Source organism: Spea bombifrons, chromosome 12 (genome assembly GCF_027358695.1).
Source record: "Spea bombifrons isolate aSpeBom1 chromosome 12, aSpeBom1.2.pri, whole genome shotgun sequence".
In the NCBI taxonomy this organism is placed as follows: domain Eukaryota; kingdom Metazoa; phylum Chordata; class Amphibia; order Anura; family Pelobatidae; genus Spea; species Spea bombifrons.
Window position 1 is genome coordinate 23,929,684 of NC_071098.1, and position 15,714 is coordinate 23,945,397.

Sequence of the window (15,714 nt, forward strand, 5' to 3'; positions counted from 1 at the left end):
CTGCTGGTCATATTGCTTTTTCATGCACCATGTCACAATGTTTACCTGCTTGTGAGGCTTGAGCCAAAAAAAAAATTCAACAAAAAAAAAAGAAAAAGGCAGTAAGTTTGAATATTAGAAAAGTACAGTCTTATCAGGAAACCTGCCAAATGGACTCATTTTCAATGCACCAATACCAACGTGTTTACAAAGAAGAGTTCTGAAATGCTAGAGACCAGGCATGATCCAGCCATAACCTCTGTTTCTACATAGCGACTTGATCCAAAGTAGCCATTTTATCTTTTAGAGCAGATATTCTTTAAAGTGGCAAGAGTCATCTTGCTAAAGGAGTGTTTGGAAGAGGCCAGAAGATTGGAGTATTGCCATATCATCATCACCGGGGTCCTTTTAAGACTGTTCTTGTTGTTGTTGCTGCTGCTGCATCTGTTTTTTCTTAACAGAGATGCGCTTCTTCCGAGCTGCCAGCATCTCATAGAATGGGTCCACGCTCACAGCTGCCCTAAAAAAATAAAGATATCACAAAGTTATGTTACCAGCCACAATATGTATATTAAAAAAAATGCCAAACTTTTTTAAAAGGACTATTACTTTTCTTAATATAACAAGAACTCCATTTAAGCCATAGTTACAAAACGATGTGCTACATATATAATAATGAAAATAAGCCACAGTACACTGGCCCAACCAACAGTCAGCGTCCACTGGGAAAGTAGGCCAGTAGCGTTTCTATGCGGTAATTCACTGATTCTTTGTGGTATTAAGAACTGTTTTACTAATTGATGATTAAAAAACTGGCACTGCTGTACTTTGTGTAAAAACGTGAACTTTTAATATTGCACGTAAAGCAAGGCTTCTTACTTTATAGACTTTATCCACTCTTCCTTTTCTTCGGGTGTTGGTGCTGAGATTCTGTAGACATTGTGGTTGCCTTCCACTACTCTGCCATCGGCTTCGGTCTTACAGGCTTTGATTAGTTGCCCCTTGTTATTAGGAATGTAGAGCTCAAAGCAGTTCTAATGCAAGAAAACATAAAAGCAGATGTTTCAACCAATATATATATATATATATATATATATATATAAAAAAAAATCTAACCTTAAAGGATTTTTACACACTTCCCACTTAACCTCAACTTGGATAAATTAAGTTATTCGGCATTAATGCTTACTGGTTTACGTGGATCTTCCACTTCCCGAATACTAAGATTCTCCAGTGGGATAATTCCTCGTGGCTCTTTATCCTGCGTATAAAAAAATTACAATGTAACAATTGCTTTACAAATCACGCTTTTTAAAGATGAATACACACACAACTCACCGTAGTATATTCAAAATAATACAAACAGTTGTCAGTCAGAATAAACCAGCGCCGCTTCCATGTTTTCACTCTACCACCTGGAAAACATTTTAGGAATAAAACTTAGAATAATTTATGATGGCTGGGGAAACAAAGTGGGCACTGTTACCCCATTAAAAAGGAGAGAACAGGTAAGCCCACAAAACACCAGGAAACACCCAAAGGCTGCATTTTCTTAAACGTTGCAATACGGGTAAAGTAATAAAACTATTGTATATCACAAAAACAAGTGGCAGCAGACTTAAAGAGCCAAAACCTTTAAAATAAACTATGGCTTCTCCGACAGGAGGGTTTCCGATAACATTTTCAGGGAAAAGGGTGTATCCACGATACATTTAGTTTTCTGTAGTTGTCTGGCTGGCAAACTTGCTGTTGGAGCTTGAATGTGTCTCAGCCTGAATGTGCTGCAGTAAGGACTCCTTTCGGATTTCAGGGGACCCAGCAGTAATCCCCACCATCAATCCTGGTTAAAAGGTGAGCCTCTCACAGAAGAATAATGGTTGGTGACCAGATTAATGACTTGAAGCCGGGGAGTGCTGGTCACCTGAAAGGAAAAGCCAGCTTGTAGCTTCTACAAAGCAGTTCTCAAAACTGTGGGAGGATATGGTAAAAAAAAAAACGTATTTGTTAAAAAAGCCATATATTTTAAGTGTGGTGGCTCTTTAACACTGGTTTACGACAGGTGAGACTATTTAGAAGGCTGAGTGAAACATTTAGCTCTACCTACCTCCTGGGTAGTTTGTGAGCAGACGGAAGAGCAAATGTCATCAGCGGCGTAGCACATAAGGCAGGGAAAGCAGAGAAAGGGGAAAATGCCGAGGTTGGTGGGGGGGGGAAGAAAAAAAATGGAGAGATGCAGATAACATGGGAAGGGAGGGAAGCCAGGTGGGTAAGGAGAAAGAGAAAAGGAAAAAATAAGTTACATAAACAAAAGGCGGAAAACTAGGTTCATACACATCCTCTAGGCACAGTGTGCGTTAGTGAATAATTATTATGGGGCATTACATCTAGCTAAATCAGAAATTAGAAAGCATTAATTCTCAAACTGGTCCTGTTCATCTACGAGTTGTTTTCCGAATAAAACAGTAAAGATTGTTATTGGGCTACAAACTTTTCTTGTGAAAGCAAATTTCAGAAGGTGTGCGTGTGTGCGCGCGATGATCTAAACTGTGAAAGGGTTGTATATTAAATAACATGTCAGCTCATATTTGTTTGTGCAACAACAAGTACAAGAAAAGCAAAGTGAATGAATGGCAATTACTCTGAGATGACCATCGGGTGGCTCTGATGAGCATGAATTGCATGGTAGAGATGCACGTGAAATGACTACAAGTTGCCATTTGTGTCTTTCCAGTATCTCAGCCAGCATTACAAATATATTCAGTGCTGCTCATTTCTGTGTAGAAAAACAGGTTTTGAGTTGCTTGCTGAATGTGTGCAAGGTATGGACATCGCAAGTGAAGAATAGAGTAAGCATTAGTTAGGACCTTTGTCCTGTGTACTGTGTATTGAGAGATCTGAATAAATTGCTTTCAATTTGGCTGATAACGTTTGTTGAGTTAAAACTATTAAACAGAAAGAAAATTAAAAAAAAAAAACCAACTCGTATACCTATAGCTGGGAGAACATGCTGGACTCCGGTAACAGGCTGTGTGTACAGTTAAAAGGTTGATTATAAGTATGTCTAGCACAGGTGCAAGCTGGTTTCTAAGCAAGCTTAATGTTTGACTTTCACTAGAATGTTTACTGGACGTGTAATGTACATTTATAGACATCTTAACAGCACATTTGATGACAGTGGTATGAAACTTTGTAATGCTATGTATATGAATTAAATGTTCCAAAGTGGCTCCAGAGGGATGTGGTGGGATGGCAAAGGAAGGAGCAGAAAGACACAGAAATATAGAAGGTTTGAGGATGAGGATTCAAATGAATTTAAAAAAGACCGTAGGAAAAGGTTTTGCTCACCCAATTTGAGGAGCCAACCTTCTCTATCTGGGTTGAAGAAGGTGTGGGTCAGGTCATTCCCATCATCCTCTGGGATCTTAAATGGCTCATTTCTGATACTGTCATACAAATTCTATGGAGAAATCAACGAATACACAACATTTGATTAAGCACCAACGGATATATATATATATATATACACACACATATATACACACACACTGTACATATCTATAAAGCATCAATCATGTAACACGAGCACTGCAAGTAGTAGAAGTACCTCACAATCTTACCTAACCTGTATGTGTTAGTTTTCTCTTTTACTGCAGTGTACTCAGTGATTTAAAATAAAAAGCGTAGAAAGGAGTAATATGCAAAGCAGAAGCCTTTAACTGAGATATTTCCATGATGCCAAACTGTGCATATTTGTAACAGAAAGCGAGTACAACCAAAAGCATCATCAGAACTCTTACCCTGAGCAGCTCCTCGGGAAGGTCTCCCCCATCGTTAATGCCTCTGTTCATTGAGATGAATCTCTCGAAACCGGGCTTGTCTCGAACATTGGGATTGTGCAGACTCGTGTTCAGCATAATGACCGCAAAAGACAGGACATAGCACGTGTCTGCAGAAGATATGAAATTACAACGAAGGGTGTACCAGGAAAAAAGAAAGCTACACGAACATATGGCAGACTCGAGCCATCACATGGACTTTGGAATCATACGCAAACATCAATAAATCTCCTTTTACAACACCTCGCTTTTGAGAGGAAAACCATCATAAAATTAAATTTGCACAACAGACTTAATTGACATAGCAATGTTGTGTAGTTCTAGGGTGTGAAAATGGTTTATTTCAAAGCAGATGACTACTATAGGATTCCATATTTCTGACATTATTATTTATTAGATTTCACTAATAATGGAAGAGGTGAGGTAAAGGTTGGGCAGACTGGATGGGCCTAATGGTTCTTATCGGCCATCACTTTCTATGTTCTGTAAAATAAACTACAGATGTTAACGACCGTGTCCTGAATTTCACACCAACTGCCATGTCCAGAAGGCTTACCTGTAGACTGAAACACGCCAGGGTTACACATGCAGTATCTCTGTGCAAACGCTTCCATCATGCGGTCAATTTTCTGAGCCTCTCCTGGAAGGCGGAAGCTCCACAGGAATTGCCTAAACACGGCAAAGACGTGAGTTGCATTAGGCTGTCCAGGCCAACAGAAGATATATCCACTTTGGAGTTCATGTTTCAACACATTGCTTAATTAGCAACTATGGTATGTTTGTCCACAATGCCATAAAACATGTTTTGGGGCTATATTAACTAAGCCTTGAATATTAGCCACTGGGCCAACTGCTACTCTACAGATGCACTGGTCAAACTGAATGCCCATTAACATTAAATAAAAACAAAGACAAGCTCCATCGAATACTGCAGTATTCTACAGACATACGAGATAACCCTTCTTAACAGTAATGAAGTCAACGGTTGCATTAACGAGCACATTTGGTTGCGGCGTACAGGATGGAAACCGAAAATTAACTGCATCCTCTGCGTGTCAAAAGTAATTTGGAGGTATAAATGCATAAAGAAAATACTGATTTTAAAGCTATGCCAGTGCGATAAGATGTGTCAAATTCAGCTCACAGGGCCTACAAAAACATTTGGCCTATTTGGAAACCGTTGCTTAACTCTGTGGTTGAAATGACCACTTCCTCCCATCACGTAGCTTAAGAAGACAAGAATACCGCAGCTTTCGGGTACAACAGACGCTAACCAGATATAATCATATTTCCTGTAACTGAACAACGTACCTGAGGGCTTGGACCAAGTTGAGGTCTGTAAACTCATGAAGGTCCACAAAAGCATGAAGAACAGCAATGTTGAAGTCCTCCCTATGTTTACAACAATGGCGAAAAAGCAATAGAGGAATTATAGTAAGTTTGCATGTAGACAAAGGCACTTGAAATGTAGTTAACCAATATATACTCTATTAAGCGGAATCATGTTAGAGCCCTTGGAGCTTTTCAGGAACGTGTTTGGCCTGAAAGCCGTGGAGCTCAGGATGGAGAAGAGACTAATGCAATTGTGCAGAATCCCTCCATTCATTTAAATTGGCGACCAAATTAGAATTTAAAGGAGGAACCCAGCTATTATATGCAGGAAAGCATAGAGGGTCTCTAAGCATTATTTAGACAATAAATTGCAGCTGTCATTAAAAGCCAAATGGCCAAGAACTGAATGGGTAAAACATTTTAATCTCCATGTAGTTTGTGTATGACAGGTCCACTAGAATTCAGATATTCTCTCTCTCAAAGATTTAAAGTGAATGTGTATAATGTACTTCAATATTCTTGCTTGTGTTACCCATGACCACAGCTATAATTTACCTCTCTCCTAAATAGTCCCCGATGGCAGTTTTATTAAGCCCTTCACCCTTGTAAAGAAAACGTGCTATTTCTTCCGGCGTATTCCGAAGCAACTCATTCTCCTGCAGGTACGCGATGCCCTGTGTAGAGAAAATTAAAATGAAAACTTCTGGAAGGCTATTGGAAAATCTTTCACATGCTTTAGATTGTGAAATGCATGACCGTGCTGTACATTATAACGAATTTCACTAAAAGTCAACATTACAGAGAATAAATAAAAAAGACGAAAAAGAACACTTGCAAACGTACCTTTTTAGGGTCCATGTTGAATTTCTTCCTCCCCATGCCAACCTTTCGATTTCTCTGCAACGTTTTACTATAAGAAAAAACAAAACGTAAATGAACCACAACGACCACGATCTGTACGAATAAAGATACAATATAAAAAGACAATCATTAGGGTTTGCAGCAGCCGCCATGGAACCCAACGGGATGTTAAATGGATTAGGAATAATCTCACAACAATAGGCCATGATTACCAGAAGGTTCCATAGCTTCACCTAATTAATAAAATTACTAAAATGAACAATGGGCCACATTTGAACAAAGCAGAATTGATACTTTATGTACTCTGCTGCAACACTTTGTCCAAGGGTTAATCTTTATAAATTATGGCCCAAACCTCTCATGAGCACCACTGAAGTGATTTGTGATGATGCCTTGCTAGAAAGTTATAGAAGGTTCCTAGCTGTATGAATAAATAATAGATGTGAACCAGTCAATGTAGCCAAAGGGATTCCCTTTAATACAAAACAATAGAAAATTGTCAGCAGTAGTACCTTCCTTCATTTGCCTCAAGGCCTTCCACCTCGTTCATGGCATCTTTCAACTCATCTCGCAGTCTCTGGATTTCTACCAGAAGTTCCTGTTTCCGACGTCTGATATTTTCCAACTCAATACGCTCCTCAGGAGTCAGGTCCGCGGGGACTATAGAGGAAGCGAAAAACAAACATTCTCATGATCCCTCAGGCTCCTCACGCTTTCTCACAGTGAAATCACGCAGGATATATCTGTATACGGACTGGAGACCCCCGCACTTTCCCTACAGACCAAGGTTTATGCAGTTACTTCCAAATGACTTGGGACAGAATAACGAGATGCGCCCTGACAATAACTATAGATGTGGCCTACTATCCGTTACTCTTACTAGAGGTTGGAAGTAAGAGGTTACTAGAGGTTGGAAGTGCTTTGTTACTAGTGAATAATTATAATTCGTACCTAAACGACAATTTCCTCCAAAACGTGGAGAGATGTGGCTTGTGTGCACGTATTTACATGTATCGAGTTTAATTATTCATTATAAATATATATTAAAAGAACCCAACATTGGTCCTAGCATTATAAATCCAACCACAAACTAAAATTGATTTCCAAAAGAAAACCTCCCCTTGCCTCTCAAAAACAAGAATACATCAGGGAACAGAGTTTGGAGGTCTCCATGCAATAAGCAACTGGACCTCGGCTCCAATAAAGACAGCGCTGTGTGTGACGTGAATGGATTAGCAAACTCAAATCAATACTCCCCGCTTATTACTGCATTCAGCTACAGCTGGGACAGCGAGAAACAGTCGCTGCACGCGCTAAATGCGACACTTAAGCCGTCAGCAGTCACATAAAAATGAAAAGCACACAAAAAAGCGCTTACGGGCGAGATTTTATTTCACGTTATTGCATTTCCAGGGTAGCAGAAACAGGAATTTCGGCTCATTCTTCATTTTGCAAAGCGAAGAAGGGGGGGCATTCACGCCCAATTATTTTTATAGAAAATCGGGCATTAAGAAGGACCTCAAATTGCTTTCGGGAGTTTGCTCGCTAAATGGAGCGCTGTAGTAGTTTTCATTCCTTGACTTCGCTATATATTATGAAGGTCCAATCACACAGAGCTTCTGCCGTGGGAAGAGCTTCTGCCGTCCCTGAATAATGTATAGTTTTTTCTTTTTTAAAGTCTTACACATTGAAATATACATTTTACAGAGCCAGCTCATTCCTTCGTGATGGATAAGCTTACTAGTGCCGACTCTTCATAGGTAACTGTTCTTTTAGTGAATAAATCCCAGACCCATAAAGTTTGAGGCAATGCACTAAATGCCCATCTTTACGACAATTCCAGAAGTAAACACTGGCGCTGAACGGTTATTTTGAATAATGCATTTAAGATGTATGCCGGTAGGACAAACATTCTGCCACTAATGCCACTGCATATTTGGAAAGCATACTTGGCCAGCTGACTATAAGGAATTCAAGCACATGGTCATGTAATATCATCGTACGCTTGGCTGCCTCGTTAAGAGAGGGCTGAAGAGCATAAATCGTTGGTATCCAACTGGTTGCTTTCTCGGACAGCAACAGGAAGTGGAGTTATTTTCTGAACCTACGACAAAGCAAAATTCCCGGGATTTGGCAGCAGATAAGTCCATTTTTTTTCCGACTTGTTATAATATACGAAATCTTACGAAGACAGCCTCATGCTTAACAACATCAACTCATGCTTATCAACAAAAACGGTAAATTAGATAGCAGGGGTACGCTACGTCTACTGGGGCCAAGCTACAGACCAGCAGTTATGTGAAACAAGATGTCCGAGGGATAATCGAAGCATTGTTGCCGGGAAAAACCCCCTACAATGCGTTATATGGAAGCAAAATGCTAATTAACTCTGACCTCATACTTCAAATATCAGTCTAATAAATGGTTTCCACAAAGGAATCTTTATTATACAGTAATCTGCTTTGGATTTCCGGCAACGCCAGCTTCTTATAACTGCCCGCGTAATGTTGTAAGAAATTGACATAGTCTTGGTAAACAGCTGAAAAGCAAAAGTTTCTCAGTTACTTGTAAACTTCTCGTTACTTATTTGCTGTATACACTACTGTTCAAAAGTTTGGAGCCACTTAAAGATCCTCGTTTTCTGATAGAAAATCACATTTTGTTCATTACAATAACATGAAATGGATCAGAAATCCAGCACAGGCATTGTAAATGAATGCGTTGTAAATTAATTTTGAAGCTAGAGACGGCTGATTTTTAATGGAATATCTTCATAGGTGTAGAGGTCCTTTAATTACGCCCATCACTCCTGTGCTCCAATGGCCCTTTATCACTCCCATCATGCCCGTGTTCCAAAGGCCCTTTATCACGCCCATCACTCCTGTGCTCCAATGGCCCTTTATCACGCCCATCACTCCTGTGTTCCAAAGGCCCTTTATCACTCCCATCACTCCTGTGCTCCAATGGCCCATTATCACGCCCATCACTAATTAATATTTTGGAATAACCAAGACCTATCAGAGGGTAAATAAATGTAAGGGTCTATATAAAAAGGAACGGTGACCTATAAAGGGCTTGCGTGATATTAAAGTTTTCAGCGTGATACTTTAAACATGGTAGCTTTGGAGCCCATCATAGCGGATCTTTCATTCAGCTATAAAGAACTATTGGAGATATCCAGTACTTGTTGGCAAACAATCTAAGCACCAGTATCGGTAAAGATCTTATTAAAGGGACACTCTTGGGTCCCAGACGTCCTTATTGATAAAGAATGCATAATTTTGTATGAATTTTGGGGAAGCTCAAGCTCCAGTGTAACACCCCACAGTGGCACTATTTTCACTCCAGTGATCAGTGTAACCAAAATTCATAATAATGGCAGCACTTTCTATGCATGTACACAGGGGTCCCAGTAGCCCCCACTCCTGAAAGCCCTTGCCAAACCAGAAGCGGACTGGCGGGGAGTATATTACATGGGTGTTCAGCAGAAGGAGATGTATTCATCTGAAGGCACCTCCTGCAAGCCTTGGGGTTGGTGGGGCAGGGAAAGAGGCAAATACATAGGGTAGACTCTGTAGAATACCCCCCCCACCATGTACTTGCAAGGAGGAAAACACACAGCTACCATATGCATTTAAATCTTTATTTAGGAGCTGTTGAACCATTTCCGGAATGTTACTTCAACATACGGATTTTTCGTACATTCCGTGCTAACGTAACATTCCAATGAGTGACAGTTTCTTTTACTTTTTAGATTCACATGCTAACAAAAACCCCCGAGTGAAAAAATCTGACACAGGTTTAGCCACCATGAGTCACTGCCTTTAGGAGGGGTTGCAGGAATGCTAGTTCCTGGCATGAGTAGCACAATTTACTTGGGAAGGATGTAGACAGGAACCGTCTTACTAAGAGGACAAAAACTTTAAGACCAGACAGATTTTAGAGAACGTTGAATGAGAAAACAACTCGGTACAAGGACCAAGTTGCTGGATGATTCTTATCTGCCCTATATTATACGCCTTATGAAATGCCCCACTAGGTTGTTCTAATACGCTTAAGGCAGTTTAAGGCAACTCAGGTGGTCCGATAGCTCTGAGACTACTTTGGGTAATAACTCGTCAGGGTATTTTACACACGTAAAAAGGGAGGAAAAATAGCAGATATGAAGCCGTCTCCCACCATAGACCGTTGGATGCCGTAACATTGGATTGCCTGTGCGATCTCATGCAATCCTTCTCGACTGCTTCATTATTTCAATAGAACCCCGCTATGACTTACATGCTGCCTTGTTGTGCTAGCTTTATACAAGACTCATTGTATTCGCCATCACAAACTTAGAATTTGAAGAATCATAGTCTTCTCCAACCTGCTCCATCTACAGGAGATCTCAGGCTTTTCTGGCACAGAGTGCTCTACAGACCATGTAAGGGCCATATCCGAGCCCATTTTTATTTAATATTAAAAGTTTCCAAAAGTATAAACTCTTTCCCATGACGGTGCATTTAAATGAGGAATGAAAATGGTTCTGCAGCTTCTTGGGGGCGATATATCATCGTATTCATGGTTTGTAAGGGCACCTTTGAGTCACAGCAAGGCAGGAGAACATAGTTTGCGGAGGGTTTTTTTTTTTTTTTTTTTTTTTTTACTTACTGAAAGTACTTCTAACATGTTTGCAGAACCAGACATTTTTACTTTATTTTTGTCCTCCAGCTCTTTGTGCTCTTTTAGATGGCTCCACAATACATAACCTTGATTAACCCGGGTATTTTTTCTGATAACGGAGGCTTTGTTTGACAAGAGACTTACTCCGCATAATTCCCATTATATAAAGCATTATCCAACTCATAATACCAAAAACAGGCTTGTGTTTGGAACAAGGATTTCAAAATTGCCAAGATCTAACAAAGCCTTTGAATTCCTTGCAGGGTATAATTTAGAAAACGCTCCCATGTGGGCTGCCTGTTCCGAGCGCATGGAAACAACGTAACAGAGGAATCAGGTTAATGGGATTATTAAAGCCATGTTTCTTAACATTGTTACATATCACGCTGATTATGTATGATACTTTCCGTTAATAAGAGACCACAGGTTGTCACGAGACATTATCTCCTCAACGGCTGCCATCCACAACGCATTGTTCTTTTAGTTCATTTATCTCTCGGTATTTTCAGGGTCTTTTGAAAGCCTTTCGATGACTGGTTTAAAAATCCTTTGGAAGTCAGGCACTTGTACTTTTGACCAGTGACATGATGTCTTGTATGACATATAGAGACCACCCATGAGCTCAACATACATCATATACATACCTCAGAAAAAATTAAATCACATCGCCATGAGGTTATTAAAGACAATCGTCAACACATCCAGTTATTAACTCGACTGATATTTATGGGTGGACTTATGTTAAAAGGTAGGGCAGCGACCAAAATTAACTCTCCAGCTGATGCTGAATCGAAGCCCCTGGATCCTAACAAGATCTGGAAACCCATCATGTGGCTATCCCCACTATTCACATAGTGGTCCCAGTAAAGGGGTGGCATTTGAGAATGTATGGCACACAAAGAAAGACTTGTCAGACACAAAGTGGGGAATCCACATATCTACAATCGGGGAACGCGCGTACACTGAAAGGGCCATAAAGAATTATTCAGCAGCAGCTGCACATAATCACATTCATAAAATCGCAAACTTCATCACCCTCTGCTCATTTCTTAATGCTCTGACACAGCTCGCTATATGCCAATAAAAGTTCCTGTGTTTTATGAATCACAACAGATTAAACAGTAATCGTTTCTGTTTTGTACAGCCCCAGGGAGTCTGAAAGAACATTAGGCAACAAAGTACTCTTCTTCGCACATATACAAAACATACGGCTTTGTCTATCTGAAAACACAGGCAACCGCAAAGCACGGACAATATAATAAAATATTTAGGGAGATATAAAGTATAAATGACCATGTCATATACCTCTCACTAAATAATGTATATTAACTCCATTGATAGTTCCATAATTACCCTAGCATTCACACTTACCAGTGGAGTTATGCAGGTAAATGGAACATGGCCAACCTGGGATGGCGTGTTGCTTCTGCCAACATTAATAAGCCACAGGAGCATCTAGTGGCACCGCAGCTCTCACACTCCCATATACGCTTCATATCTATGATCATGCGACCAGCTGACCTGCTAATTTCTAGCTATGATATGTAATGTATACCATAATTCACCATGTGGTATCAAGCGTCAGCCTCTGTCACTAGAAGCCTTTGCCGGTATTCTCCATTCAAGCAAAGCAGCTCCTACCTCTAACGTCTTTTACTACAACTAAAACCGGTGACAATCAGTGATAACGATTGTGTGGATCACGCTGACAACACAACCATGATCCCCCTAAATAAAACACAGGAGGCCTACAACAGATGGCATGTTCTCCTAGCTGTAAAGAATGGAAAGCAAATGTCAACGGCAACCCGGCTGTCGGGCGTACATCACAAGATATGATCTGTACAGTTTCTGGGACATTTTCATATACGATCACAGCCCAATTCCTTCCTTCCTACTGAAGTGCTGCTGGATTTCCTGTTTCCCTATATCAGCCATGGAGGGAAATGGCAGCTTTATCTTGCTATCAGTGGTTTCACCTATAGAAATCTATATAGACTGTCTTCCTCCTCAGGTATGCCCAGCAACATGACTGAACCGGTAAGACTACCCCTGTTTGAACCTAGATGAGACAATCCATGGCACGAATTCGCCCCAATGTAAGCCTTGATACCCAGTATAACACAGAACGCAGCCTCTTAAACCCCTCTATGAATACAACCGCCTTTCCCAACCCCCCTTCACCTAGCATATCAGTAACACCCCCCTAGGACAAAATGGAACATCCCAGGGGCCACATTCCCATTCGAAGGCCTACTCAAATGTACGCAGGCGTTCGAACGTTAACTGGCCACGAGAGCGGATTCAGTCAGTAGTGCAGTATGTCCCCTGATCGACCGGAACACCCCACTCACCGCAAACCGTGTCCTCCATACTGACGGGGGTGGTGCGCCCGGTCAGTGCGTAACCCACGGCTACAGGCAGCTTTCCTACGTCAGTTATCACTATACGACAAGCAATCCGTTAAGCACCGGTCCGTCTACGTCCCCTCAGTGCTTCAACCGGTTACCACACATAGGGTAACCCACCCAGATGCCCCTTCTTCTAATCCCCGCCTACTGCTTCCATAGCAGCAAAACTCAACCCCGCCCTCCGTGGTTAAAGCGCTTGACGGATAACTGGAACACCAATCAGCCCTCGACTGTGAAAATTGTTGAGGTGGGCAGATGAGCGGGGCTGGGATTGAGTCTCGCGAACTCTTTGTTTCCAGGATGTCCGTTTTTAGTTGACTGGCAGCCCGCATGTCCCATTGGAACGTACGTTTCCTTGTAGGGGCGTGGCGTGACGTTAATTGACGGCTTTTAGAGCCAATAGAATTTAGACTTTTTTCAGAGGCGCACTCAGTCGTTGTTTGAGGCGGGAACATGATCAGATAGCGAAAGGCGCTGCTAATGGAATGTATCGTAAATACCAGAGCGATTATCTAGTACGGGTTTTGCAATAAGAGTTTACCGGCAACGGGAGTTAGCGCCGGGAAATTTAAGTGAAGAATAATTTTAACACGTTTGCTGAGGCGGTCGTGTGTAGTATGCTTCAGGGTAGTGGGTGAAAACCGGAAATGTTCCAGAAGCAGAACGATTCCATAATGGTGCGAGAAACAGCGCCATCTACATTCTGGACAAAAAGCTGCGGAGCCCGAAAGGAATGTCATGTAAAGAGAGGCTGCTTCGAGAACAGCTTATTGTGGGGGTTAATTGTTAGAACCTTTTCTGGGCAGGTTGCAGACGTATTTACCCCTGCTGCTAACCTAGGCCCGACCCAGGAAAACACCCTCAGCTCCGTCTTTTTCATCTTCCAACAGAGCGCCACGATATGACATCATTTTCTGGCGCTTTCTGGCTTAAAGGAGCACAGCTAGTTCTGTACAGGCCTCCATAGTGTGAGAGGGAAGCCATATGTTTTGCTACAAGGGACTGCCACTCCCCTGGACCCACCACCCAGGCCTAGTCTCTACTACATCGACAGGGCTGTGTCGTAGTGTATAGCCCCTAGAGTGCTGTCCGGCTATGTAGGTAATCTACATAGGGTCCACAAAGCGGCAATCCTGACCCTGTCCTAAGTAATTGCACAAGGTGATTGCTCAGGCCATTTTTTAGGTGGCACTGCGGGAGTTATTTTGAATTTAATTTGGTGTGCCAGCATTGCAAGTGCCCTAATCGCGCCAGTCCACACCAATGTTACCACAATGTTGCAAAGTCAAGTAGATTGGTCTCTATAGCTTAAGAGTTGTCTCAATCTTTATTGGAGGGACATAGTCCTATTTAACTTTGCCACATTACCAATTCTCCTCATGTGGTTTTCAAAATGGTCAGAAGTGGTAAAAAGTTTAAACAGTGATGGGCATAAAGCTATCCGTAATCTAAGACAAGGACTAAGGTTTCATTTACATCTGGAAGAATGGACCCAATGGTTCTTATCTGCTGTTGATGTCATAACGTTCTAGTGGCAATGCCATAAAGAAAAGGTCAAAACAGGATTAAAAATAACTTTCAGATCATACTTAATATCTTTCTAATTTTTAAATCGATCTTTTGCATCATATTAAAGATCTGTTAAGATGTTTGTATGTCCCTCTGTGGTGTAATAATGTTGTAATAATGATGTATATTTGTTATTACATCATAAGATTTGAACACAAATCAAGGCCTATTTTGTTCTTTCACATATCCACTCAGAAAAATAAACATGGTGAAACTACAAAGTGGATGTGAAAATAGTTTTCTTTTTTTGTTAAACTAACTTTGGAAGGCGTTGGTGTGGAATCAGCTACATGGGACAGGCCAATATGCCCCTAACTAGATTCCCTGAGCTGTCTAGTCTTTGGAAATACTGTGTCTTAAACAAGACCTGGACCCACCAAACTGATCAGTCCAAATTCCATGTTTGAAAACTGCAATGTGCATGTTCCAATTTTGAATACGCAGAGACATACCCATGTGGGGTATTCCTGTACTCAGGGGGTGGGGGGTTCACATACCCAAGGAACACAAATTGCTGAAATGCTGTGTTTGAATAGAATGGGTTTGTTAAAAATGAAATTTTACACGAAAATTTACAGACTGGCACTAAAATTGTTAAATCAAAAGTATCAAAATGCCCCTAGTAAAATATTGGGATGGCAACTTTCAAAAAATATATACTTTTGTTTAGCAGTTTTTCTTTTTCTGACCGCTATTGGGGCGCAAGTCCCTGCATATCGCATTTAAAAAAAAAAAATCTTGTTTAGAAACAGTGATGCACGTCATACATATTTAACCCTGTAAGTACCAAAATAAATGAAAATACCAGGCATATGTGGTGTTAACCAGAGCAGGACAAATACCCAAATACTTTTGAAGTTTTGTTTTTTTGGGGATTTGCACTGCTTATATATACTTTTTATGGGAGAAACTAGCTATTTTTCATACCAAATTATATATATAAAATATATATATATATATATATATATATATATATATATATTCAATTATTTCAGAAGAAAGCCCTACTTGTGTGGAAAAAATAATGGCATCATAATAATGGCATCATTGTATTATAATTATGA

The 15,714-nt window shown here is 40.7% G+C and overlaps 1 protein-coding gene across 1 annotated transcript; it reads right to left on the reverse strand.

The window, feature by feature from the left end:
- Positions 1-273: 273 nt before the first annotated feature.
- CYTH2 (cytohesin 2) lies at positions 274-13,365 on the reverse strand. The gene is made up of 12 exons (XM_053452121.1): positions 13,025-13,365; positions 6,521-6,668; positions 5,991-6,057; positions 5,703-5,821; positions 5,127-5,207; positions 4,372-4,484; positions 3,777-3,925; positions 3,325-3,436; positions 1,318-1,394; positions 1,169-1,240; positions 859-1,013; positions 274-499 (listed from the first exon to the last, which is right to left on the reverse strand). The coding sequence occupies exons 1-12, from the start codon at positions 13,041-13,043 to the stop codon at positions 388-390; spliced, it is 1,224 nt and encodes a 407-aa protein (XP_053308096.1). The 5' UTR covers positions 13,044-13,365; the 3' UTR covers positions 274-387.
- Positions 13,366-15,714: the final 2,349 nt, after the last annotated feature.

Excerpts from the sequence above, each read along its gene's own strand:
- CYTH2 (XM_053452121.1), bottom strand. Across the intron at positions 3,926-4,371 it reads TGGCGTGTTTCAGTCTACAG|ACACGTGCTATGTCCTGTCT; the intron begins GTAAGCCTTCTG and ends TATCTTCTGCAG. Across the intron at positions 500-858 it reads GAGTGGATAAAGTCTATAAA|GGCAGCTGTGAGCGTGGACC; the intron begins GTAAGAAGCCTT and ends TTATTTTTTTAG.